Genomic DNA, 25901 nt, shown 5'->3' with positions numbered 1-25901 from the left:
TTGCTACTGGGAATTTAAAATGGTGCAGCTGTTTTGAAAAATAGTTTGATAGTTCCTCAAAGAGTTAAACGTTGAGTAACATATGACCCAGCAATTCTACTCCTTGGTGTATGCCCAAGAGAAATGGAAACATGTGTCTACACAAAAACATGTACACAAATGTTCATAGAAGCATTATTGATAATAGTAAAAGTCTGGAAACCACCTTGGTATCCATCAACTGATGAGTGTATAAGCAAAATATAGTGTCTTCACACAATGGAATATTATTCTACAGTAAAAAGAAATGAAGTACTGACACATGATACATGAATTAACTTTGAAAACTATGTAAAATAAGCCAGTCACAAAAAGATCTTGTATTGTATGGTTCCTGCTATAGACTGAATGTTTTCCCCCCTAATTCATATGTTGAAGCTTAATTCCTAATATGATTGTATTTGGAGGTGGGGCCTCTGGGTGGTAATTAGGTCATGAGGTTGGAGCCCTTATGAAAAGGATTAGTGCCCTTATAAGAAGAGATACAGGGAGATGATTTTTCTTTTCTCTCTGCCATGTGAGGACACAGACAGAAGGTGACTGTCTGAAAAACCAATACCCAACTGTGTTAGTACTCTGATCCTGGACTTCCCAGCCTCCAGGACTATGAGAAATAAATTTCTAGTGTTCAAGCCACTTGGGCTATGGTATTTGTTATACCAGCCCGAGCTAAGACAGTTCCATTTATGTGAAATGTGTAGGATAGGCAAATCCAGAGAGAAATAAAGTAGATTAGTAGTTTCAGGGGCTGAGGAAAGGGATAAGGAGTGACTGCTAATGGGAACAGGGTTTCTTTTGGGAGTGATAAAAATATTCTGAAATTAAATTGTAATGGTGGTTGTACAATTCTAGGAATATACTAAAAACCACTGATGTGTATCCATTAAAAGAGTGAATTTTATGTTATGTAACTTATATCTCAATAAAGCTATTTTTTAAAGAATCAGAATGACCCTGCTTCCCTGCCTAAAGGCAGAGGGATGGACTTGAAGATCTTTTCATGCCATTTCCAGTCCTAAAAATCCATTTGTGAGTCACAGCAGGGTTGGTGACATTTGATGTTAACCCTTCAGGAGGACAGGGATGACTGCAGGGGTCCCTTCACCTCTCTATGGCCTGATGCCTCCACTCACTCACTGATTCACTCACCCGCTCACTCATTCAGTCATTCAGGCTCCCAGGAGCATTTATTTAGCACTTTGTAAGTTGTCGCTCGGTCCTCTGGGAGGTCTAAGCCTGGTGGGTGAGGAACATACAGAAGAAGGTGAATCTGTTGCAGTGGGAGGTGCCGGCTGCAGGAACATGTTGGGGCTGGGGGAGCTCCAAGCAGAGCTTGTGTGAATCTGCCTGGGGAGGTCGGGCAAGCTTCACAGAGTGACACTGAACTGAGAAGGGGGAGGGGGAGTTTGTCAGGATGTCGTGGTGGGAAGGGCATACCAGACAGAGGGAACAGCATGTGCAGAGGCTCAGAGGCTGGGAAGCATTTGGCCTGTTCAAGAAAGAGCACATGGTCTGGAATGGCTGGAGGATCGGGTGCATGTTTCAGGGGTGGAGCAGAGGTGAGAGATGCGGCTGGAGAGGCTGATGCCTGGGATCCCTTCTCCCTGTTTTCCCATAAAAGATGCCTACAGAACTTCTTTCCATGTGTGAATTACAACGTGGGCTTAGATAATGTCCCTGCTGTTCCCTCTGCCAGGACCCCAGCTCTCTGCTCTGTAGAAGAAATTCTACTGATCTTCCAAGGCCCTGCCCTTATGAATTCCTGACCCCTTCCTCCTCCCAACCACCAGGTAAGGTGACCCCCTCCCCCTACTCCTCAGGGTTCCCATAACCCTGATACACATCTCTGACTCATTCCCTGAAGGTAAACATTGTGTCTTAGTCCTTTCTTAGTTTTTTTTTTTTTTTTGGTATGCGGGCCTCTCACTGTTGTGGCCTCTCCTGTTGCAGAGCACAGGCTCCGGACCCACAGGCTCAGCGGCCATGGCTCACGGGCCCAGCCGCTCCGCGGCATGTGGGATCTTCCCGGACCGGAGCATGAACCCGTGTCCCCTGCATCGGCAGGCGGACTCTCAACCACTGCACCACCAGGGAAGCCCTTAGTCCTTTTTTTAAATTTCCATAATCTACCACAGGGCTTGGCACATCACTGACATTCATACTTTTTTGATTGAATAAGTCATTTCTACCTGAAACTTGTGGCATGATGGGCAGAACACAGCTCATGGTCATGAGAACTGGTTAGGGAGTCAGACAGACCCAAGGTCAAATCCAGACTCTGGCATTACCTCTCACACCTGAGTTTCTATGGTAAAATGGGGATAACAACCCAGTTATTCATTCAGCAACTATCTATTGAATAGCTACTATACGCCTAGCTCTGTGCTAGACACAGGGCCACAGCAGAGATCAGCACAGCTCCGGCCCTCTCCTCAGGCAATCAACAGTCCAGCTGGGTCATGGCTCACAGATGTTAAATAGCCACTAATTGATATATGATTATAGGGTTTGATGAACTATGTAAAATAACTAATGATACAATGATCAGTGAGACTCAGGGACCTCATTTGGATTGGGGGAGGGGTGGCTGGAGGCTGGTGTGCAGAAGTGGCAAGTTGCTAGAGCCAAGCCAGGCAGAGGGCCTGGGGGTGGGGTTGCTAAGGGGAGAGACCAATGAGCTTTAGGGGGCTTGGGTGCAGTGGGGCAAGATGCACTTATGGAACAGCCAGAGGCTAGTGAGGCCGGAGAGTGTCAGTGAGAGAAAAGACAAGCAGTGAACTCAGGGAGGCGGGTGGAGGGAGGATCATGGGGCATGGACAGAGCAGGGGGAGCTGTGTCCTAAGGCAAGGAGACCGTCTGTGACCCGAGCCTATCGCTGGTGCGTTTACTCTGGGCCCTTGATTATCCATGGCTGATGTGGCCCTACTGTTGCTGTGTGGCAGCTGTGGTGACTGTGGTGACTATACTGTGACCTCTGGACATGGCCATGCTGATCTGGCTGCTAGGCAAGGAGGCAGCCGCTCAGGAAGGAGGCCAGACATATGCTCTAGGGAGAAGCACCCTCCCAGCTTCTGCCCTGTCCTCTCCCTTGCTGCCTCTTGGGGCCACTCTTACCCACCTATCACCAAGGAGGCACAGGGTAGTGGTTCAGGCTTTGAGCTCTGGAGCCAAACAGACCAGAGTTCAAATCCCAGCTCTCAGTGCTACATGCTGTGTGACTTCAAGCAAGTCACTTGGCCTCTCTGAGTCTCATTTACCTTCTCTGTTAAACAAGTATATCTCGCGAGGTTAAATGAGATGAAATATGTGAGTGCCTAGTAGCATGCCAGGTATACAGAAATCACTCAATAGTTGCTCACTATTGTTAGTGTGCCTAGTATTCAATGCAGGCCCAGCGCCTGGGGTCTGGGGAGCATTTGATGCAGGTGTGCGGCTGACATCAGCTGGAACCATATTCTCTCTCCTGCTGGCCAGCGCTGACTTGGGCCTCAGCCTCTGTCCTGTTCTGTGCTCCAACCCTCCCTGCCAGGGCTCCCAGGGCTCTGCTCATGGTTCCACCCCTGAGCTCCATCCTGCTGCCTAATAACTCCTGTGATGCAGATCCTTCATCTGCACACCTGTGTCTCCCCTGAATCCCACCTCCCTGGAGCCTCCTAACTAACCACTGAGCTGCCACAGGCAGGTGTCTGGGCCTTGGTCCTGCCCTGAGCTTCTCTTCCCCAGCCCACCACCACCCCATTCCCCTGCTGGCCCAGGTCCAGGCCAGCCCCATCCTGCTAGCAGAGCAGGGAGTGACATGGAGAAGGGAGGCAGGTCCCAAGGGTAAGATGTGTCAGCATCCATGCCTTTCTGATCCCTGGCTCTGTACGGTCTCAGAACAAAGAGGTCAGTTGACAGGCCTCTGTGATGGCCCCAAACTTCAGAAAATTGGAATAAACCATAACCATCTGGGTGTACTCCATGCAGATAGCTAAATGAGAAGACAAGAACTGATGGGAAAGTTCTCTGCCTCCGCTTTCTTGGCTCCCCCAGCTCTCACAGAGAGCAGCTTAGCGACGGTCCGCTGCTCCAAGGATGAGACGCAACTCCAGCCTAACCAGACCCCTCCTCTCTCCAGCTTCAACTGCTCCACCACCCCTGACCCTAAATCTTTTCACCTCAGTCATGCAGGCCTTCAAAATGTCTGTGCTCCCTCTCCCCTCAGGGCCTTTGCACATGCTCTTCCCTCCATCAGGAACACACTTCTCTTTTTGCCCAGTTAAGACAACTAGCACATTCCAAAGTAGGGGGTGACCCTGAGAGTGGGGTGAATTACAGGGTCCATTCCTGGTTGGTGGGGAACCAAGACTCTGGAAGGGCCCTGCTCACTCCTGGCCGGCCTCTTCTGGAAGGAGGAGGACTTGCTTTCATAAGCTTCCTTGAACTTTCTTTAAATCATAGTTTCAGAGACCATCTTATCAATGTGTAACCTAAAAAATTCGTTCATAACATGTCCCTTTTGTGTAACATGCACAGTTTTGGTGAGAGAGGCAGGAGAGCTGTTCCCCCCTCCTCCCTCCAGCTCCCCCTCGGCGTGCAGTCGAGCCCCCCTGGACAGCCCATGAGTCTGTGAGACCAGACGTGACTCTGCCATCTGGTTCTGGGCGGATTTGGGAACATTGAGCTGGGTCTAAATTGCCCCTGGGCTCAGCTTCTGAGAAGTTCTTCTTTCAAAGTCTCCTCTGTGGGGGAGTGGACGGTGCCAGTTTCCCTTGGAACACAGAGCTTATTTTACTCACCTGTGCCCCCTCTCAGGCCAAGAACAGTGCCGGCGCTTAGTAGGAACTTAGAAAATCTCTGGTTGAATTGAACGTGAAACAGGAAGTGAACAAGCTTTCAAGGGGTGCATCAGAGCATGGAAAGCAACTGTTTGTAAATTAAAATCCTTTTCTTGGCCCCTGGAGAGTATAGTGCTTTCAAGGAGGCCTTTGACCAATACTTGGGTAAAGTGCAGAATTTCTTTCAACTGTAAATAGTCCTGACTCAGGAAGCTGGATCCTTCCAACACACACACACACACACACACACACACCTCTCTCATTATATATAATGAGTCGATCATAATTATTCATGGATTCCATATTTGAAATTTTGCCTGCTTGCTAAACGTTTTTTGTAACTCCAGATCAATACTTAAGGCACTTTTGCTGTCATTCGTGCACATGCACAAAGCAGGGTAAAATCTGAGTGACCCGATGCCAGCTGAGTCAAACAAAGCAAGCTCTGCTTTGCTTGTAAACTAGCGTGTTTGCCCTGTTTAGTGCCATGGTTTTTGCATTTTTGTGCTTTTTGTTGGTGATTTCGCTGTTCAAAACGACCTCCAAGCACAGTGCTGAAGTGCAGGAAGGCTGTGATGTGCCTTACGGAGAAAATATGTGTGTGAGACAAGTTCCCCTGAGGCATGGGTTTATAGCGCTGTTGGCTGTGAACTCAATGAATCAACAGCATCTATTAAATAAGTTGTAGTTAAACAGAAACACCCGTAAATCAAGGTTATATATTGATCCATTTACTTTTGTAGAAACTGCCAAACTTTTTTCCAGAGTGGCTGTATCATTTTATATTCCCACCATCAATGTATGAGGTAATCCATTTCTCTACATCCTCACAAGCATTTGCTGTTGTGATTAATTTTCATTTTATTCACTCTGACAGGCATGTAGTGATAGTTCACTGTGGTTTTAATTCACATTTCCCTAATGGCTAATGATACGGAACATCTTTTCCTGTGCTTATTTTCCATCTGTATGTCCTCTTCAGCGAAATGTCTGTCCACATTATGGAAATAAGCAAAGATCAACCAAATGATAAAAGCAAAGGCTGTTTATTCTGAGCTCACCAAAGCAAGGGAGTCAGCCACCATCACTTGCGTTTTGGCAGAGACTCAAAAGAAGGCAGAGGAGTGGGAAAGCTTTATACTGTTAAAAAGGGAAGGCTTCAGATACACCCTATTGGAGGCTGCTGTCCTGGGAGAGCTGCAGACAGGCTGACTAGAAGCAGGGCATCCCCTGTGATTGGGTAGGGGGGCATATTTGGCTTTCTCTGGTCGGTCCTAAGTTGGAAGCAGAAACAAAAATTGATGAAGCTGTCAGTTACTAACAAAGTCCTAACCCTTTGGGGCCATGTATTACAGAAGCTATTGTTTAGTCTACTAGATGGTCACTAGAGATAGCAATCTGGCTTCCTGCAAGTCTGACTGACAGCAGGCTGGCTTCCTGGGCTATTTATTGTAGGTAAGAGATTGGTTTCCTGGGCAGGTTGCTGCAGGTTGCGGGTCAAAGTTCTGTGTTTCTCTATGGCCAGCCCATGGTCCAGTTATATATTCAGTCTCTCAGTGTCTTTTGTGCATTTTTAATTGGCTTTAACTGTATTGAGCTCTTCACTTCGCCTTAGATCCCAAAGGTTTTCTTCTATATTTCTTTCTGAAACTTTTATAGTTTTATGTTTTACATTGAAGTCTGTGATCCATTTTGAGTTGATTTTGAGGTTTCAGTAAGATGTGGTTTATGGATGCCTATTGTTCCAGCAAAATTCATTGAAACAGCTATTTTTCCTCCATTGAATTACTTCTGCACCTTCGTCAAAAATCAGCTGGGCATATATATTCACGGGTCTGTTTCTGGGTCTCTATTCTGTTCCACTGATGTCTGTGTCTATCTGTCCACCAATACCATGCTGTTGTGATTATTATAGGTATATAGAAAGCCTTAACATCAGGTAGAATGATTCCTCCCACTTTATTCTTTTTAAAAAATATTTTAGCTGTTCTATTCCCTATCCTTTTCCATATAAAGTTTAGAATAAGCTTGCCTATGTCTACAAAAGACTTTCCTGAGATTTTGATAGGAAATGCATTAAAACTATAGATCAATTTGGGGATAATTGTCATCTTTGCTATGTGGAATCTTCCAGTCTGAACATTGTATGTCTTTTCATTTATTTAGGTCTTCTTTGGTTTCTGCTGTCAGCATTTTGTAATTGTCAGGATCATACACAGGTTTTGTTGTGTTGATACCTGAGAACTCGATTTTCTTTCGGGAAACTGTAGATCGCATTGTGTTTATAATTTTGGTTTCCACATTTTTGTCACTAGTAGAGAGAAATGTGATTGAGTTTTGTGTGTTGATCTTGTATACTGTGACCTTGCTGAACTCACTTTCCAGTTACAGAATTTTTTTAATAGACTTTATTTTTTTTTGAGATGTTTTAGGTTCACGGCAAAATTGAGCAGAAGGTATACAGATTTCCCTTATACCCCCTCCCCCCATATTCATAGTCTCCCCATTATCAACATCCCCCACCAGAGTGGTGTATTTTTTTACAATTGATGAACCTGCATAGACACATCCTTATCACCCAGAGTCCATAGTTTACATTACTATTTACTCTTGGTCTTATATGTTCTGTGAGTTTGGACAAATGTACAATGGCATGTATGCACCATTATAGTATCACTGCTCTAAAACCCTCTGTGCTCCACCTATTCACCCCTCCCTCCCCTCTCAACCCTGGAAACCACTGATCTTTTTACTGTCTCCACACTTTTGTCTTTCCAAAATGTCATATAGTTGGATTCATATAGTGTGTAGCCTTTCGCATTGACTTCCTTCACTCAGTAATATGCCTTCAAGTTTCCTCCATGCCTTTTCATGGCTGGACAGCTCATTTCTTTTTAGTGCTGAATGGTAATACCACAGTTTGTCCACTCATTCATGGAAGGACATCTCAGTTGCTTACAAGTTTTGGCAAAGATGGATAAAGCTTCTATAAACAACCGTGTGTAGGTTTTTATGAGGATGTAAGTTTTTAACTACTTTGGGTAAATACCAAGGAATGCAATTGTTGGATATATAGTAAGAGTATGTTTTCTTTTGTAAGATACTGCCAAACTGTCTTCCAAAGTGGCTGTGCCAGTTTGCATTGCCACAAGCAGTGAATGAGAGTCACTGTTGATCTACATTCTCACCAGCATTTGTTGTTGTCAGTGTTTTGGATTTTGTCCATTCTAAAAGGTGTGCAGTGGTACCTCACTGTTGATTTAATTTCCCTGATGACATACAGTGTGGAGCATCTTTTCATATACTTGTTTTGCATTTGTATATTTTCTTTGGTGAGGTGTCTCTTAAGGTCTTTGGCCCATTTTTTAAATTGGGTTGTTTGTTTTCTTATTGTTGAGTTTTAAGCATTCTTTGTATGTTTTGGATAACAGTACTTTATCAGGTGTGTCTTTTGCAATTTTCTCCAAGCCTGTAGCTTGTCTTTTCATTCTCTTGACGGTGTCTTTTGTAGAGCAGAGATTTTTAATTTTTAATGAAGACTGGCTTATCAGTTCTTTCTTTCATGAATTTTGTCTTTGGTGTTATATCTAAAAAGTCATCACCAAACAAAAGGTCATCTAGATTTTCACCTATGTTATATCCTATGAATTTTATAGTTTTGCATTTTACACTTAGGTCTATGATCCATTTTGAGATTATTTTTGTGAAAGGTGGAAAATCTGTGTCTACATTCATTTTTCATCTTTTTGTATGTGTATGTCTAGTTCTGCCACAATTTATTGAAAAGACTGTCTTTCCTCATTGTGTTGTCTTTGCTTCTTTGCCAAAGATCAGTTAGCTGTATTTATGGGGGTATATTTCTGCGTTCTCTATTCTCTTCCATTGATCTATTTGTCTATTCTTTCAGCAATAGCACATTGTCTTGATGACTGTAGCTTTATAGTATGTCCTAAAGTTGGGTAGCATCAATCCTCCAACTTTGTTGTTCTCCTTCAATATTGTGTTAGCTATTCTGGGTCTATTGACTCTTCATATAGGCTTTAGAATAAATTGGTCAATATCCACAAAATAACTTGTTGAGATTTTGATTGGTTTTGCATTGAATCTATAGATCAAGTTGGAAAGAATTGATATCTTAACAGTATTAAATCTTCCTGTGTATGAACATGGAATAGCTCTCCATTTATTTAGTTCTTTGAATTCTTTAATCAGAGTTTTGGTTTTCCTCATACAGATCTAGTATATATTTTATTAGATTTATACCCAAGTATTTCATTTTGGGGGTGTAAATGTAAATGGTACTGTGATTTTTATTTCAAAGTCTATAAGTTCACTGTTGGTACATAGGAAAGTGATTGATTTTTATGTATTCATCTTGCATCTTGCAATCTTACTATACTGTAATCACTTCTTAGTTCCAGGAGGGTTTGTTTGTTTTTCTTTTGTTTGTTTTGGGTTTTTTTGGTTTTTATTTTTTTGTCAATTTGTTAGATTTTCTACATGGACAATCAAGTCATCTGTGAAATAAACATTTTAATTTCTTTTTTCTAAATCCATATACCTTTTATTTCATTTTCTTGTATTACTCCATTAGGTAAGACCACCAGTAAAACGCTGAAAAGCAGTGGTGAGAGGAGACATTCTTGACTTCTCAGTGGAAAAGCCTCAAGTTTCTCACTGGTAAATATGATGTTAGCACTAGGTTTTTTAATAGATATTCTTTATCAAATTGAAGAATTTCCCCTCTATTCCTAGTTTACTGAGAGTTTTTATCATGAATGGGTGTTGCATTTTGTCAAATGATGTCTCTGCATCTATTGATATGATCATGTGAGTTTTCTTCTTTAGCCTGTTGATGTAATGGAGTGCATTAATTGATTTTTGAATGGTGAAACATAAATTTTTGATTTATGCCTGGGATAAATCCTACTTTCTTGTGGTGTATAATTCTTTTTACATATTGTTGGATTCTATTTCCTTATATTTGGTTGAGGATTTTTGCATCTATGTTCATGAGAGATATTGGCGCGTAGTTTTCTTTTCTTGTGATGTCTTTGTCTACTTTTGGTATTAGGGTGATGCTGGCCTCATAGAATAGGTTTGGAAGTATTCCATCTGCTTGTATTCTCTGAATGAGATTGTAGAGAATTGATATAATTTTTTCCTTAAATGTTTGGTATACTTCACCAGGGAACCGTCTGGGCCTGGTGCTCTCTGTTTTGGAAGGTTGTTAATTATTGATTCAATTTCTTTAATAGATATAGGCCTATTAAGATCATCTGTTTCTTCTTGTGTGACCTTTGGCAGATTGTGTATTTCAAGGAATTGGTCCATTTCTTCTAGGTTATTAAATTTGTGGGCATGGACTTGTTCATAGTATTTCTTTATTATCTTTTTTTCATGTCCATGGGATCTCTAGTGATGTCCCCTCTTTCATATCTCACATTAGTAATTTGTGTCTTCTCTCTTTTTTTCTTTGTTAGCTTAGCTGGAAGCTTATTGATGTTATTGATCTTTTCAAAGAAACATCTTTTGGTTTTATTGATTTCTCTATTGATTTCCTGTTTTTAATTCCATTGATTCTGCTCTAATTTTAATTATCTTTCTTCTGTTTCCTTTGGGTTTTATTTCCTCTTCTTTTTCTAGTTTTTTTAAGGTGGAAACTTTGATTGATTATAGATTTTTCTTCTTTTCTAATATACACATTCATTGCTATACATTTCCCTCTAAGCAATACTTTCACTGTATAAGTTCTATTTTCATTTTTATTTAATTCAAAATATTGTTTAATTCAAAATATTGTTTAATTCCTCAAGCTTTCTCCTTTGACTCATGTGTTATTAAAAGTATTTTGTTTAACCTTCAAGTATTTGGAGATTTTCCAGCTAAATTTCTGCTCTTGATTTCTAGTTTAATCCCACTGTGGCCTGAGAGCAGACATTATATGATTTCTATTATTTTAAATGCATTAAGGTATGTATTATGGCCCCAAATGTTGTCTATTTTGGTGAATGTTTCATGTGAGGTTGACAAAAGTGTGTATTCTGCTGTTGTTGGATGAAGTAGTCTATAGATATGCATTATATCCAGTTGGTGGTGTAGTTGAATTAAATTATGTCCTTACTGATTTTATGCCTGTTGCACATGTCCATTTTGACAGAGGAGTGTTGAAGTCTCCAATTATAACAGTGGATTCATCTACTTCTTGCAGTTCCATCATTTTTTGTTTCACATAACTTGATCCTCTGTTATGAGCTGCATACACATTAAGAACTGTTATCTCGGAGAATTGACTCCTTCATATTATGCAATGTCTTCTTTTATCCCTGATACCTTTCCTTGAACTAAAGTCTGCTCTATCTGAAATTAATATAGCTACTCAGGCTTTTTTTTATTATTATTAATGCCAGCAGGGTATATCTTTCTTCATCCCTTTACTTTTAATCTTTATATTTAAAAATAGGTTTCTTGGGCTTCCCTGTTGGTGCAGTGGTTGAGAGTCCGCCTGCCGATGCAGGGCACGCGGGTTCGTGCCCCAGTCTGGGAGGATCCCACATGCCACGGAGCGGCTGGGCCCATGGGCCATGGCCGCTGAGCCTGTGCGTCCGGAGCCTGTGCTCCGCAACGGGAGAGGCCACAATGGTGAGAAGCCCGTGTATCGCAAAAAAAAAAAAAAAATAGGTTTCTTGTAGACAACAGCTACCAGTTAATTTTAAAATAGGAAAAGAATAGAGAAAATCAATGAAATGAAAAGCTGGTACTTTGGGAAAATTTAACAAATTAATAAAACTCTAAAAAGACTGACACAGATAAACAGAGGACACAAATAATCAATTTCAGGAATGAAATGGGGGATGTCATTACATATCTTACAGCCACTAGAATTATAGTAAGGTAATAATATGAACAACTTCATGCACATAAACTTACAATTAGAAGAAATTAACCAATTTTGTGAAAACCACAAACTATCAAAACTCAACCAAGATGAAATAGACAATCTGAATAGTCCTATAACAATTAAAGAAATTTAATTCATAATTTAAAACTCCCCCAAAAGAAAATCCCCAGGAGCAGATAGTTTCTCTTAAGAATTCTGTCAAATAATTAAAGAATTAACACCAATTTCACACAATCATTTTGAGAAAATAGAATAGGAGAGGGCACTTCATGACTCATTTTATGAGGCCAGAATTACCTTGATACCAAAACCACTCAAAGACAGTACAAAAATGAAAATTATAGACCAAAATCATTCATGAGCTTAGATACAAAAATGCTCCACAAGGTATCAGAAAATTGAATCCAGTAATGTATATAAGCAATTATAAACTTTGACCACGTAGGATATATCTATCCTAAGTGTGAAAATCTAGTTCAATATTCAAAAATCAGTCAATGTAATCCACCATATCATCAGGCTAAAGAAGAAAAAATTATATGATTGTATAAATTGATGGGTAAACATTTGATAAAGTTGAATGCCTATTCATGATAAAAAATATTCAGCACACTAGGAATACAGTGTGCTGAATTTCTTCAGTGTAATAAAAGCATCTACCAAACAACAACAAAAACAACAAACTCTACAGCTAACACTGTATTCGATGGTGAAGGACAATACTTTCACCTTAAGATTGGGAACAAGGCAAGGAGGTGTGGTCTCACCTTATTCAACATAGTATTGGAAGTTCTAGCCAGTGCAATAAGGCAATAAAAATAAAGAAAAGCATACCAACAGGTAAGGAAGGAATAAAACTGTCCCTACTTGTGGATGATATGATTGTCTACATAAAAAACCCCAAGAAATCTAAAACAAAGCAAAACAGCATTAACAAAAAACTTGCAGAGACTTCCAATTTCCAATCCAACACGTAAGAAGCTGGAAGTCACGACTCTGTCCTCATTGACACAGGGCAAGGAGACTAGAGTGGCAAATAATCTTGCCTCACAAACCCACCTCATTCTGCCTTGCTGCTGCCAGCTGGGAGTGGAAGCTCAGCTCTTCACTGAGCCCCATGGAAACAAGAAAAGGTAGGGGAGATCAGAAAGCTGACTAACACTGCCTCACATTCCCTCGCTCAACCTTGCTGCTGCCCAATGTGTGTCCATCTCTCCATTGTTCCCTGCTGAGACCAGAGTGAGGTGGCTGGTGAGTGGAGTGCTGACTAATCCCGCCTCACATTACCTCACTCAATCATACTGATGCTAGCTAGAGGCGGAAGTTCTGCTCACCCCTGGATGCTGCTGACACCACCAAAGAGGAAATCAGAGCACCACCACCCACTTTTCAGGTGTGTGGGGAAAGTGGAAGATCTCTCTGTTTGCCCTGTTGATATCATAAGAATGTGGCGTTGTTTTCCCATTGATGTTCGGTTAGATCAGGTGGTATGGCCCCCAACTTTTCTTGTATGTTAGACAACCCTTACCCCTGTTACTTGCCTAGGGAAAAATAGGATTTTCTTGGAATTTATTTTTTTGCCTGTGCCTGTTCATTGTTCCAGGTTGGAGGCATCTACAGAACTCTGTCTAGGGTATATGAGACACAATAAGAGAACTCAAAGAACTTACCACCATGTTATTCCTAAAGTCCTGTGGTCCTGGGAAGTCTGCTTCCTTCTTTCCACCTTCCAGAGTGCTCCTTTGAGTTTTTGTTGAATTATGTCCAGAGATTTTAGTTGTCAGGGGGAATACCTGGGTGAAATGAGGCTACTCCATCTTGGCCAGAATCAGAGGTCTTAACATAATCTTTAGACAGAATGAATTTTAGACAGACATTGACGATCATTTCATATCCTCTTCTCTCTGTGCTGACATGTACTCTTTCTACAAGAAGGTCACTCAGAATCTTGTAAGACTTTGTTTAAGAACAATATACATTATCTGTGACAGTTTCAAAGCATGTCTGCAAATTCTTTGACACTCCTTCAACAGAAGAATAAGGTCTATGCCACTTTATCTTAAACCTAGAGTAAGCTTACTGTCTGGTCAATCAATAGAATACAAAAGTGACACTATGTGACTTCCAGGCAAGGTCATAGAAGATAATAAAGCTTTCTCTTGGTTCTTAGGAATATTCATGCTAGAGCCTTGAGCTGCCATATAAATATTCTGACTGCCCTGAGGCCTTTATCATGAGGAAATTCAAACTCATCCACAGAAAGAGACCACATGGAGAAGCTTTGAGACAACAAAAGGGGAAGGAACAAAATGGCTAGCCAGTCCCCAGATGTTACTCTTCCACACCCACTCCAGTTCTACCCACAATCTAATTGCAACTGCATGAAGAGGGAGCAGGGAGATAGTAGGTAGGAATAAGGTCAGCAAGGTGGTTGGGGTAGGGGTAGGGGCTCAGTTCATGCAGGGCTGGGTGAGCCATTGCAAGGACCCTGGCTTCTTCCCTGACTGAAATGGAGTCACTGAAATGTTCTGAGTACATGATGGACGTGCTATGACAAGTTAACTAGGATCACACAGGACCTTTTATGAAGAGCTGACTCTTAGAGGAAAAAGGAAACAGGGAGGGCAGTTAGGAAGCTATTGCGAGAATTCAAGACAGAGATGATGTGACTGGGATGGGGGACCAGGGAGGTAGCTGTGGAGTCGAGAAGTGGTCAAGTTCTGCGAATGTTTTGAAAAGCAGCCAGCATGTTTGCTGATAGATGTGGTATGGGATGTGATAGGTCACGCATGACTCCAGCTTTCTGGCCTGAGAAACTGTGAGAATGGAGTTGCCTTAACTGAGCTGAGGGAGACAGTGGGAGCAGCAGGTTGGGAAGTGAGGCAGGTGAAGAACAGGCTGTCAGCTGGGATGTGTGAAGGACATTGGATACCTGTTGGGCTCCCAGGTGGAGATGTTGAATAGACAGTTGGATGTATAACCCTGGCATTCAGGAAGAGGTCTAGGCTGAGATGTAAATTTGGGATCCACCAGTACATGAATGGCTTGTAATGAACATGAATCTGATGAGGCCCCCAGGAGAGTGAGAGAGGATAAGGAGAAGCGGACCAAAGATGAAGCCCAGGGACAGCACAAGTTTACGAGTCGAGGAGCCAAGAAGAAACCAGCAAAGGAGATGGAGAAAGCCAGCCAGGGAAGTAGGAGGAAAACCAGGAGAGGATGGGCACAGAGGGGCGAGAGGGTTTCAAGGAGGAGGGAGTAACAGACGGAGTAAGATGACAGCTGAAAACTGATCACTGGGTGTGACAGTGTGAGGTCATTGGTCACTTTCACAAGAGCAGTTTTGGATGAAGAGGTGGAGATGAAATCCTGATATGAGTGTGTTAAGAGAAAATTGGAGGAGAGAAGTAGGAAGTGATGTGTATAAATAATGCTTTCAAGTGGTCTGACCGTAAAGATAAAGCAAAGAAATGTGTTTGTAGCAGGAGAGGTGGTTTTTCTTTTTAATTTTATTGAGTGTTTTATTCTTTGTGGCTGTGGAAATAAATACTGGCGTGTTTGCACACTGATGGGAGTGATCCAGTGGAGAGGGGAACTTTGATAATGCAGAAGGAAGAAGAGAATTGCTGGGGTGATGTTCTTGAGCAGATGAGAAAGGATGAGATCTAATGCATAAATGGCTTTGGAAAGGGACATGTGAGTTTCAGACCTGTGATGAATTTTCCCAAGGGTCTTCCAACAAAGTTGCACATCCTTCCACATACTTATCTGTGCCAAACCAAGACAGATAGAGTATCTTTGCATCATGCTCCTCATATTTTTCAAGAAACTTGTTTTCTTTGTTCAAAACTATATCATAGAGATTCTCCTATGTTAGTACATAGAGACCAAACTCAATCTTTTTAATGACTGCTTAGTATTCAGTAGCACGGATGCATCATTATTTATTTAGCCAATCTCCTGTTGATGGACCTTTATGTTGTCTCCAATGTTTTATTTGCTATTGCAAATAATGTTGTAGATAACCTCCTTGCATAAATGCATATCCTTGAGCATTTCAGAATCACTAACTCCTAGAAGTAAAATTATTGGACCAAAAGCTAAGTGCCTTTTGAATTGTGATAGATGCTGCTCGAGTGTCCTCCACAAAGACTACTGCAGAGAACATCCCACTAGCGGTGCTGGAGTGTGACAAGTCAATAGCAGGCTTGTTTAAAGTGGGTCTCAACTTTAAAGTGTTGCCAGAACCATAAGTGATAAACCACTGACCCCTCCTCTCCAGGCTGTGAGAATGTGCCAACCCCAGCTGGTCTGGGGAGCTGGAGAGGCAGAGAATTGGGATGGTGAGAGAGGAGAGAGCAGGCAACGTGGGGCGGGAGGGCAGATCTGAGGAGCTGCAGGGAGCCGGGCGCTAGCCTGGCTCCTCAGGCCACTCCTGTGGGGTCCCGGCCAAGTGGCTCAGCCTCTCACTGCCTGATCACAACAAACATGCTTGTGTGGATCCAGGGAGGTAGCAAACATGAAAACGAGATTGTAAATGTTGGGGCAGAGACGGCAGGCTGCCCACCAATAGTCACCCTCCTCTTCTTTCCTCCTAACATGACCCCTATTTTGTCCGGGACAATTTCCCCTACTTAAAAACATCACATTTCCCCTTCTGCCGGTAGTCATGTGACACAGCTCCGACCAATGAGATGGGAGCAGAGGTTCCTGAGGGCATTCTGGGAAATTCCGTGGACAGGCTGCCTCTGATCCTAAAAGGCACCCCTAGGTCCTGGTGAGCAACCGCGATGCGACCTCAGGGGCCCCCGAGTGCGTGGAGGACATCGAGGGGAGATAAAGGAGGAGACTGAGCCAATGGCATCTTGGAGCCGCTGGCCCTTCACCAGCCCCTTCCAGATACCTCGTTGGGTGAGAAAAGTAAGCCTCAGATTTGTCTCCGCCTCTGCTGGTCAGGTTCCCTTTACTCTCAGGAAGGCCATCCCTGACTTTTCCACTAATGCCGCATGAGAACTTTCTGCAGTCTGGTAGCCTCTCCGGGTCGTATTATTTTTTTTTTGGTGGGGGATGGATCAAGCCATTTTATTGAAGGGCTTCGGAGGAGGATAGAAAGGCTGGGAGGACAATGAAATCCGACGTCCTTCTCCCAGCCGGGACCTCCCCAGCTTCACAGTCACTGAAAGATCTTTGTTCACGTATTAAAGTGAGGGAATCAAACCAGGAGTGGGGTTTTTTTTAATACATTTTTTATTTTTAGAAGAATTTATATTCACAGAAAAGTTTCAAAAAGAGTATAGGGAGTCCCTTTGTACTGCTCACCCCATTCCCTTGACGTTAACGTCTTAGTAACTAGGGTTCATTTGTCAAAACTAGGAAACTAACATTGACACATCACTGTTAAGTAACCTCAACTTTATTCTATCTTTACTAGTTTTTCCTCTAATATCCTTTTTCTGTTGCATAAGCCCATCCAGCAACCACATTACATTTAGTCCTTGTATCTCCTTACTCCCCGCTCTGTCCTGTGACAGTTTCTCAGCCTTTCCTGTCCCGTATAACCTTGACGGTCTTGAGGAACATTTTGCAGAATGCTCCTTAGTTTGAGTTGGCCTGATGTTTTCTTCATGACTAGACCGGGGGAGAATTGCACAGAGGTGAAGTGCCCTTCTCATCACATCATTTCTGGGGACACATGCTACCCACAGGATTTATCACTGTGATGTTAACATCCGTCATGTGGTTAAGGTGATGTTTGCCAAGTTACTCCCCATTCACCCACTCCTGCCCTTCCCATGCTTGACTTTTTGCAAGCAAATCATTGAGTATGGCCCAAATTCAAGGGTTAGGGAGTTAAATTCTATTTCTTGGAGCAGGGAGTATAAATTCTTTGGAATTCTTCTGTAAGGAAGATTTGTCTCTCCTCTTCTATTTATTTATTCATTTATTTATTCATATCAGTATGGGCTCATGGATATTTATTTTATACTTTGGGTTTGAGTTTTAGTGTTGTATCATTTATCTTGTTTTTCAAATTGTATCATCTTTTGGGGGCTCTTTCAGGTTCCTTTGTCCCTTTGCCATGCTCCCATCATTCTGTTTTTGAGCACTTCCTTACTTTCTTACAAGATGCCCCAGGCTCATCTTGTATATTCCCTTTCTCAGTCCTAGAATCAGCCATTCCTCTAAGGATCTGTGGTTCCCTTCATTTTAGAATCATATTAGAAACCAAGATCTGGGCACTAGACCAAGGGATTGTGAAGGTACTTTCGGCTCTAAAACTATAGGATTCTAGACTTAGGATAAAAGTGGTTCCAAAGTCATTCCATTATAGGGAGGATGAAATGAGATCTGCCATGTTCCATAAATATTCGTGTGAGCCGTGCCTGATGGAGGAGGTGCCTGTAACACCTTCTGCTGTTCCCACTTTCACCTCCTCATCATCACCATCCTTGGGGAGGAGTGATGGGCTCCTGCCTCACTCCAGAGACCAAATCCCCACCTCGGACCCTTGCCTGGTACCGAGGTCCCCATACCACAACTTGGGTCACAGCTTTGCTCCTGTGGGGCCACTCCTCCCCTTTTACCCCTGTCTTGGCTTCCCCAGGAGCAGACCCTGCGATAGGGGTTGGAGGGTGAGTGGTTTATTGGGGAGGTGGTCCAGGTAAGCATCAGGACGACTGGGGAAGTGAGACAGGGGAGGGAAGGAAGCCAGTAAAAGTTGCATATTGAGCAGGTGACTGCTGCGGCGGCAGGGCCTCAGTCCCGGCTTCGGGGCAATCTGGAAGGTGATGCAGAGCACATCTCAGAGGTGCCCCACTGGAGGGGAGGGGCAAGGAAATGGGAGGGTTTACATCCAACCCCAACCTTCACTGGGTGAGGGCTGGTCCTAGGCATCAACTCCCCAGCACCCCAGCTTGCTCTGTATGCTGGCCAAGAGGAAGTCCTCAGAGGAAGGAGCAAGGATACTTAAAGGAGGAGACTCAGCAAGTCTGAGACAGGGGTGCCCAGGGGACAGGGGTAGAGCACCAGCAGCACCCCAGATTCCACAGCCTGGAGCCTTGTTCAGAGCCAGAGAGCAGCCCTCCTTGATGGACGGCACTGCTCCTGTCTGCATACTACCCATTGCTGGACATCTGGCCTGGTCCATCCAGCCATCTCTCACTTGGCACCAGAATGTCAGGTCCTGTCTCCCATCACCTGCCACCTTCCTGTCTACCTTGGTGGAAGCACATTGTCCAGATCCTCACTGTTCCACATCCAGGCCATCTCAATGTTGACCCACCCTCCTGCTGCCAAGTGGTGCCCAGAGCATCCTCAGAAGACCAGGGATGGGACAGGTGAGGGCTGGAAGCTAAGGCTCCCTACCGCAGCTCAGCAAGTTGCCTGGGCACCATCTCAAGTCAACAGCCACTTGCTTCTCTGAGCTCCTGCTGTGTGTCAGGCACCATGCTGAGAGCTTCCTGTGACCCTCACATCCTCCCTGTGAAGGAGTGTTCAACAGCTGTACCTTCTGGGTGGGGAAACGGAGGCTCTGAGAGGTTAAGTCTCAGCCCCAAGGTCACCCACCTGTCGCTAAGGAGCCTTGAAGGGGACCCACACACATCCCACGCTCCCACTGCCCTTATCTGCAGCGATGTGGTTTGCAGTAACCTCCAGGTGTAACCCGTGCCTCAGTCCCCTTCCCAAATCCTGGCCGTTGTTTACCTGGAATAAGCCTGGAGCTCCCACTAAGTCACTGTTAGAGATGGTCCCCAGGCTGGTGCCCAGCAGCAGAGACTCTGTGAAATCCAGCCCTGCTCCCCGATTGTGACTTACCTGACAATAATTAGTTCATTATGTCTAAAGTGCATCTGATTCCTCTGGAGGCTTTGCAGTAATTACAAGGTGGTACATTATTAAAAATGATTTATGGAGGCTAAAAGCTTTGGACGAAGAGCTCAGTGGCAAGATTGCTGGGCCCCTATGAAAGAACTTGCCTGAGATCACAGGTTGGATATGAACCAGGACCTGTGGCTGACTCCACCCCCGGCCCCCGACCACTGCCCTCACTGCCCCTCTGCTCCTGGCTGTCCATCTGTGCAGCTTTTAAGGCTCATGGCCTCAACCACCCTATGAGGGTGAGGCTGGTCAGATCACTGTCCCCCATCTACAGGTGTGGGAACTGAGGACCAGAGAGGGAAGGCAACTTGCCCAAGGTCACACAGCAGGGAGTTGGGGGATCCCTGTGTGCCTGACTCCTCCTCTAGGGCTGCCTTGCCTGCTCCCCACCGCCCTCCCCACAACAATCCTCAGAGGAAAGCACAGACTGAGGCCCCCTTCTCCCTGGGGCGGGAGTGTCGTGGGCCCACAGAAAAGCCTCTATTCGCGGTATCTCCTGTCCTGGTGGCCAAACCCCTCTTTCTAGGTCTGCACCACATCCCCCCTTATCCTCCCCCACCCAAGCCCCGGGCTGTCACTTCCCTAATGTACCCACTTTACTTATTACCTTCAAGGAAGACTTCATCCAGGAGGCAAACACAGAACACCTGCTTCTGATGATTGAAGGTGTCCTGGCTCCCTTGGATGTAAAGGGAGCCCCTGCAGTAACACACCATTAACCTCTGCCAGGGCTGGACAGCCCCCGACACCCCGACACGGTGCATCCCCGTCCCCGTGCCCACAGGCGCTGGGCCCTGGGCAGTTCCTCACAGGGGCTAGTGCTCCAGCTCGGGACGCACTATGTTTTGCATCCCGCTCTGCCACTCACTAGGTATAAGATTTAAATCCAGCCACCTGACCTCTCTGAATCTACTCTCCTTACCTATAAAGTGGGAATGTTATACTTACGTTCTCCAGAACTCAGTTTTCCCCTCAAAAAGATAGAGAAGTGAGGTCAATTACTTGTAAGCTCAGCAAGGACCTGGACCTTTGGCTGCTGTATCCCTGGCACCTCATGGTAGGATGACAAAATGTTTTTGTGAAACCATCCTCCTGCCTTCCTGCTCCCGTGCCCTCCCTTCACTGGGCAAGGTAGCAGACGGGGCTTGCTGAGCTGTGCGACAAAGACCCATCTGGCCCTGAGGCCCAGGGGCAGGGATGTGGGGTTCAGGCAGAGGAGACTGGTGGGGCTCCTGCCATGTCCGCGCGGCCAGTCTGATTCCAGCAACCCTGCGAGGGAGGGGCTGAAACAGCCAGGGAAACTCACCTAACAGGGCTGGAAGCTGGTGAGAGCTGGTGAAGGAAGGGGGTGAGCTTGGCAAACCGCGAAGCGGGCTGGTTTGTGTGCACTTGGACGTGGGGCACGTCCCTGGGGGACCCTCCCTTTTTCCTCATTTTTCTGGAGCCCAGCACCAGGTGCTTCCACAGGCAAAACAGGGGCCGTTACACGGAGGAGTTAAGGGTCTGAATGGCCAGTGGGAACCCAGCAGGACTCAGCTCCTCAGTCACCCCTGGGGCTGGGGACGAACCGAGGGTGAGGAGAACGTGTGTGTTTCCTCTCCTGTGAGATCGGGGGGGCCTGGACCACCTCCAGGTCTCCCCCTCCCCCAAGATGCCACAATTCCCCTTACTCCTTTCGGGGTCCCTCTCCCCTCACAGAGCCCTTGGGGCAGCAGGAGGAGGGGCACGGCCCCCAAGGCCCCAGGGCCACATGTGGAGGGGCCAGCAAGGCCACCTGACTCCCAGTCCAGGGCCAGTGGTCTTCCATGCCCCCTGGAGAGTCAGATGTGAGGGTTTCCGCCTGCCAGCTCCCTCAGAAGGTGAGGGAGGTGAGCCTGTGCCTCGAGGGCCTGCACTTTCTCACCTCCTATTTGCACGTGGAGAAAATGAACTTGGAACGGGAGGCACCCAGAATCCACTGTACAGATGAGGAAACTAGGTCTTGGAGAGGTCAAGTCATTTTCCCAGGATCCTACAGGTGCGCAGTGTCAGAGGTGGGATTCAAACCCAGGTCTTGGTAGCTGCAGAGGCAGAGCCCTCGGTGACAGAGCCTGGACCCTGGCGGTGGCCTGCACTCCCCTGGACCCAGAGAGCCCCGGCAGCGCCCAGCCTGCTCTGTACCCTGAACTGTGGGGGCAGCTCGATCATTTCCTGAAGACTCCGCCTTTTCCCAACCCCAGGCCTCCACATCTGAGCCGACCCTGTCCCTGTAGTTCCTGACAGTCTCCACGACTGTGGCTGACCTGGGCCTGGGGCACGCCTGGGCTCTGTTAGGGGCCTCAGGGACCTAGCCCTGGGATTCTGGCCTTGCTCGTTCGTCTCATTGGCAGGTCTCTCCTGCTGCTTCAGAGCCCTCAGCTCCCCCAGGCTCCCCAGGAGAGCAGGAACAGCCAGGCCACACCTCCCAGAACACAAAATGCCCAACTCCGCCAACAGGACAGCCGCCCAGAAGGCTGAGCCCATGCTGAGCAGAGCTGGAGGCCAGTGACCGACAGCGCAGACGCCCCAGCCAAGCCCTCCCTCCCCCCAAGGGGAGGGCCGGGCTGAGTGGCGGTGACCCTGCAGATCCTGTGGCTTGGTGGCAGCAGGAGGACAGTTGTCTCCAAACCCCACCCTCCCTTGATTGACAACCTAACCCCAGCCAAGACAACCCAATTTGTTGCATCTTCCCACACTTAGAAAAGCACTAGGACGCTATTACCACGTTGGGCAGGCCAGGTCGGGGAGGGGTTTGTGGGTGAGCCCTGGGTCCCCCACCCGCTGAGGAGGCGGATGAGGATGGGCTTCCCCTCACGGGGTCAGGCATAGACCTGAACAAGGTGCCAGCTATTCCACAGGAAAGAACGGTGGCATTTCTAAACCAATTTGTGGTGCACACTGTACAGTTCCTCAGCCCCTTTTCTACAGTTTGTGAGGAGAAACCGGCAGAACTTTCTCTTCGTATGCAGCAAATTGAAACAACTCTCAATATTTTAGATGCGAAGTTGTCATCTATCCCAGGGCTAGACGATGTCATATTTGAAGTATCTCCTATACGTGTCGCTAGGATCACAAATGAAACACATTCTGAAACCACTTCAGAGCAATCACAGAACAGTTTACAAGACTCTGGACCACGGGAAAGTGAAGTCACACCAGAAAATATCTTAACTGTAGCCAAGGACGTAAGATATGCCAGATATCTCAGAATGGCTCAAGTGGGTGTTCCAGGGATGGCAATAAGAAACGAAATGATATCGGAAGGACTAGACCCAGATCTTCCTCAGAGGCCAGATGCCCCAGTGCCTGATGTAGAAGGTGAAAAAAATGCAGAAGAAGGTTCAGACAGCGAATCTTCTTCTAGTGACTAAGCTTAATTTTGATAACAATTACAGATACATGTGTCGGTGCACATTTACGTTCTATAAGAAAGAGAGCCTGGACTTTAACTCTTAGTCATAAAAGCAGCAAATGGCTACATTTCCACCACCAAGCTTCCTCTGTGAAAAAATAAATAAATAAAGCATTTATTAAAAAAAAAAAAAGCACTAAAATCTTTAGCTGAGATATGTGTGCCTTGTGACGAGCGGCAGCCCTCTACCAAGATGTGTGTGTGAATGCATGTACCCCTTCTCCAAAGTCACATGTATGCTCACCTCCCCCTGCCTCTTCCAAGCAGCTCCTCGGAGTTCTCTGAGAGACTGTGTCCTGGGCTGTAGTCCTCGGTAACTAGGTGTTCCCTTGGAATTGATCTTTCCATGAAGAGCGTGCTTTGGAGACATGAAATAACCAGCAGAGAGCCTTAAATGAATTACACTTGTCGACTGAAATAAAAATGCACCACGTGAGAGCAAGTGCCCGCGGTGAGGGGAACTCACACCCCTCCCTGAACAGCTGGGCGAAGGGGGAACACCAGCTCCGGATCAGAGGAGTCCCCACAGGTCTATGCCAGGTCCCTCGGGCTTGTGCTGACTCACAGTGGCAGGGCCTGCCTCTCCACAGGCAAGACTGGCAACAGTTGCTACTCTTCACATCACCTGCCTATGAGACCCATCCTGCCTACGAGCCAAACTGAGGAGGGAGGGGGCCAGAAGCAGACATTTTCCAGACGTCTGTACTTTGCAGGGGAAACAAACGCTGTCCAGCTGGACCTGCTGATATGAGATTCAACGTGGCCAGTGGGGAGGACATGGCCCTTGGGCTCAGGCAGCCCCCGCTGTGGATCCAGGCTCTTTCGAGCTCTGTGACCCTGGCCAGGCACTCAGCATCTCTGGGCCTCAGCTTCTTCACCTGACACATGAGGCTAATAACAACTGCCTCTCAGGGACAGTTCTATTTTTAGAGTCAAATGAGATCTCCAACATGATGGCCAAAACATGTGCCTCCACGTGTCCATTACTTCATAAATCAATGATGAGGAAAATGCAGAGTGTCAGCTAGAGGTTTGGATAGTTGGAAATATACATTTCTACTTTTCCCCTCTCTTACCTCACCTTGGACCAGCTGACCTGGCCCTTTATACAGAACCCTCCTCTGGCCCAGGCATCTCTTCCATGCTGTCTCCCAGACTTTCTCTGTGTCATTCCCCGTGACTCTGCCTCTGTCTCCAGATGCTTCCCACTCTCCCCTCTCCCTGCCTTTAGGACTGGACTCTCTCCAGTGCCCTGGGCTCATTTGCCCCACTCACATGTGAACTGCCCAGTTTGGAAGACCGTGGCGAGGTCACTTCTGCCTTGAAACCAGCCGTGTGCCAGACCCCAAGGGAAGCTGTGTGGGATATGGGTGTTGGGCTGCACGTCAGGAAGGGCACCTCTGCTCCTCTGCCCCCCGCCTGCCTGGCCCTTCACCAAAGCCCAAGTGCAGTTGGATGGACCAGGAGCTCAGCTCACAGCAGGCAGACCAGCGTTGCCTAGCATCCACGGTGTGCTGGGAACTTTAGTTCACTCAGAACCTGGGGGGGTCACAGCGGGTGTGCTCCTGGGCCGTGTGGAAGCCAGGGTCTATCCTAAACCCTGTGATCAGTGTGCCTTGTATGGTAGTGAAGAGAGAGCCTCTCCACACAGCTTTAATTGAGGAATTACAGGGTCCTGGAGGATGGAGTCAGGAGGCTTTGAAGACAGACCACCAGGAGGGTGAGGCTGGGGGTGGGAGTGGGGGGCTGGGAGAGGAAGCCTCCCGCAGGGTCACCCAACCTAGATCTCAGTCTCAGCTCTCCCTCCCACTCACTCATGACCTTAAGTTGGGCAAGCCCCTTGACTCCTCTGAGCCTCAGTTTCCCTGGGATTCTGTGAGGGTTGCATGAATACAATGCATGTGAAAGTCCCAACACAGCACTCGGCTCAGTAAAGATGAGCTGGAATCAAACCTCGTCCACTGTGATGACGAGCCCTGGGACCAGGACCCAGTGTTCTGACGCCTGAACTCTGACCCTCCTGCCCTCCCTCCTGTTCTAGAGGCTAATCCCAGCGTCCCTCCCTTTGGACTCAACAATGAGTCATGTCACACACTTGGTGCCTCCCTTGGCCATGTGCCCCTCAAAGCTTTCAAAGATGCCGGGATTCATCAGGGCACCGCTCCCCGGGATGACCGCAGCTCCACACCAGCTCCTTTCCCATCTCCCTCCCTCCCTCGAGATTCCACATCCTTGGGACAATAGCTGAGTGCATTTGCAGAGAGTTTCTAATGGCTGGTTGGGTCCCTCGAGGACTACTGTGCATTCACTATAATGACATTCATTAGTCTGTCTGACATCAGTACTGTTCTCAGGTTAATATGTTTAACTTAATGAGGCATTATTTTCAGTTAGAAAACTCCTGAAGAAGCGTGATTTCTCCTGATGAACTAAGCTGATGAATAGATTAATACCAGGCTTGAACAAGCTGACCAAGAAAATGAATCTAACCGGCTTTGTTTGCTTCTTTAGTGATGGGCTGTGCTTAAATTAATTTGCGCAAAACTGCCCATTTCTTAGGGGAAGAAACAGGAAGAAGACCCCACTTGGCTCTGTGATTTGTCCTCCATGTGCCTGTTGTTTCCCTCCCCCGGACCCCCAGCCCCAGCTCCAAAGAGAGAAAAGAGCAAGGACCAGGATGTGAAAGGAGGGAAGGAGAGGAGTGCCAGAAGTCGAGCAGCAGGACGGGCCAGAGTGTGAAAGGGGAGCCCCCACGTGGCTACAGAGGCCACCGGCACAGTGGGCACAGCGGGAGCTGGCTGGCCCGTCTCTGTCATCGCCCGCTTTGTGGGGTTCA

General features: G+C 46.1%; 1 protein-coding gene across 1 annotated transcript; it reads left to right on the top strand.

The window, feature by feature from the left end:
* Positions 1–21440: 21440 nt before the first annotated feature.
* Positions 21441–23024, top strand: LOC307180766 (WASH complex subunit 3-like; the record flags this gene model as incomplete). The annotated part of the gene is made up of 2 exons (XM_079911202.1): positions 21441–21494; positions 22443–23024. The coding sequence occupies 2 exons, from the start codon at positions 21441–21443 to the stop codon at positions 23022–23024; spliced, it is 636 nt and encodes a 211-aa protein (XP_079767328.1).
* Between the last annotated feature and the right edge of the window lie 2877 nt (positions 23025–25901).

This window comes from Stenella coeruleoalba (genome assembly GCF_951394435.1).
Source record: "Stenella coeruleoalba genome assembly, chromosome: 1".
NCBI classification, from domain to species: Eukaryota; Metazoa; Chordata; class Mammalia; order Artiodactyla; family Delphinidae; genus Stenella; species Stenella coeruleoalba.
Note: the sequence above shows the minus strand (reverse complement) of the source record. Positions and strands in the feature narration are given on the sequence as shown.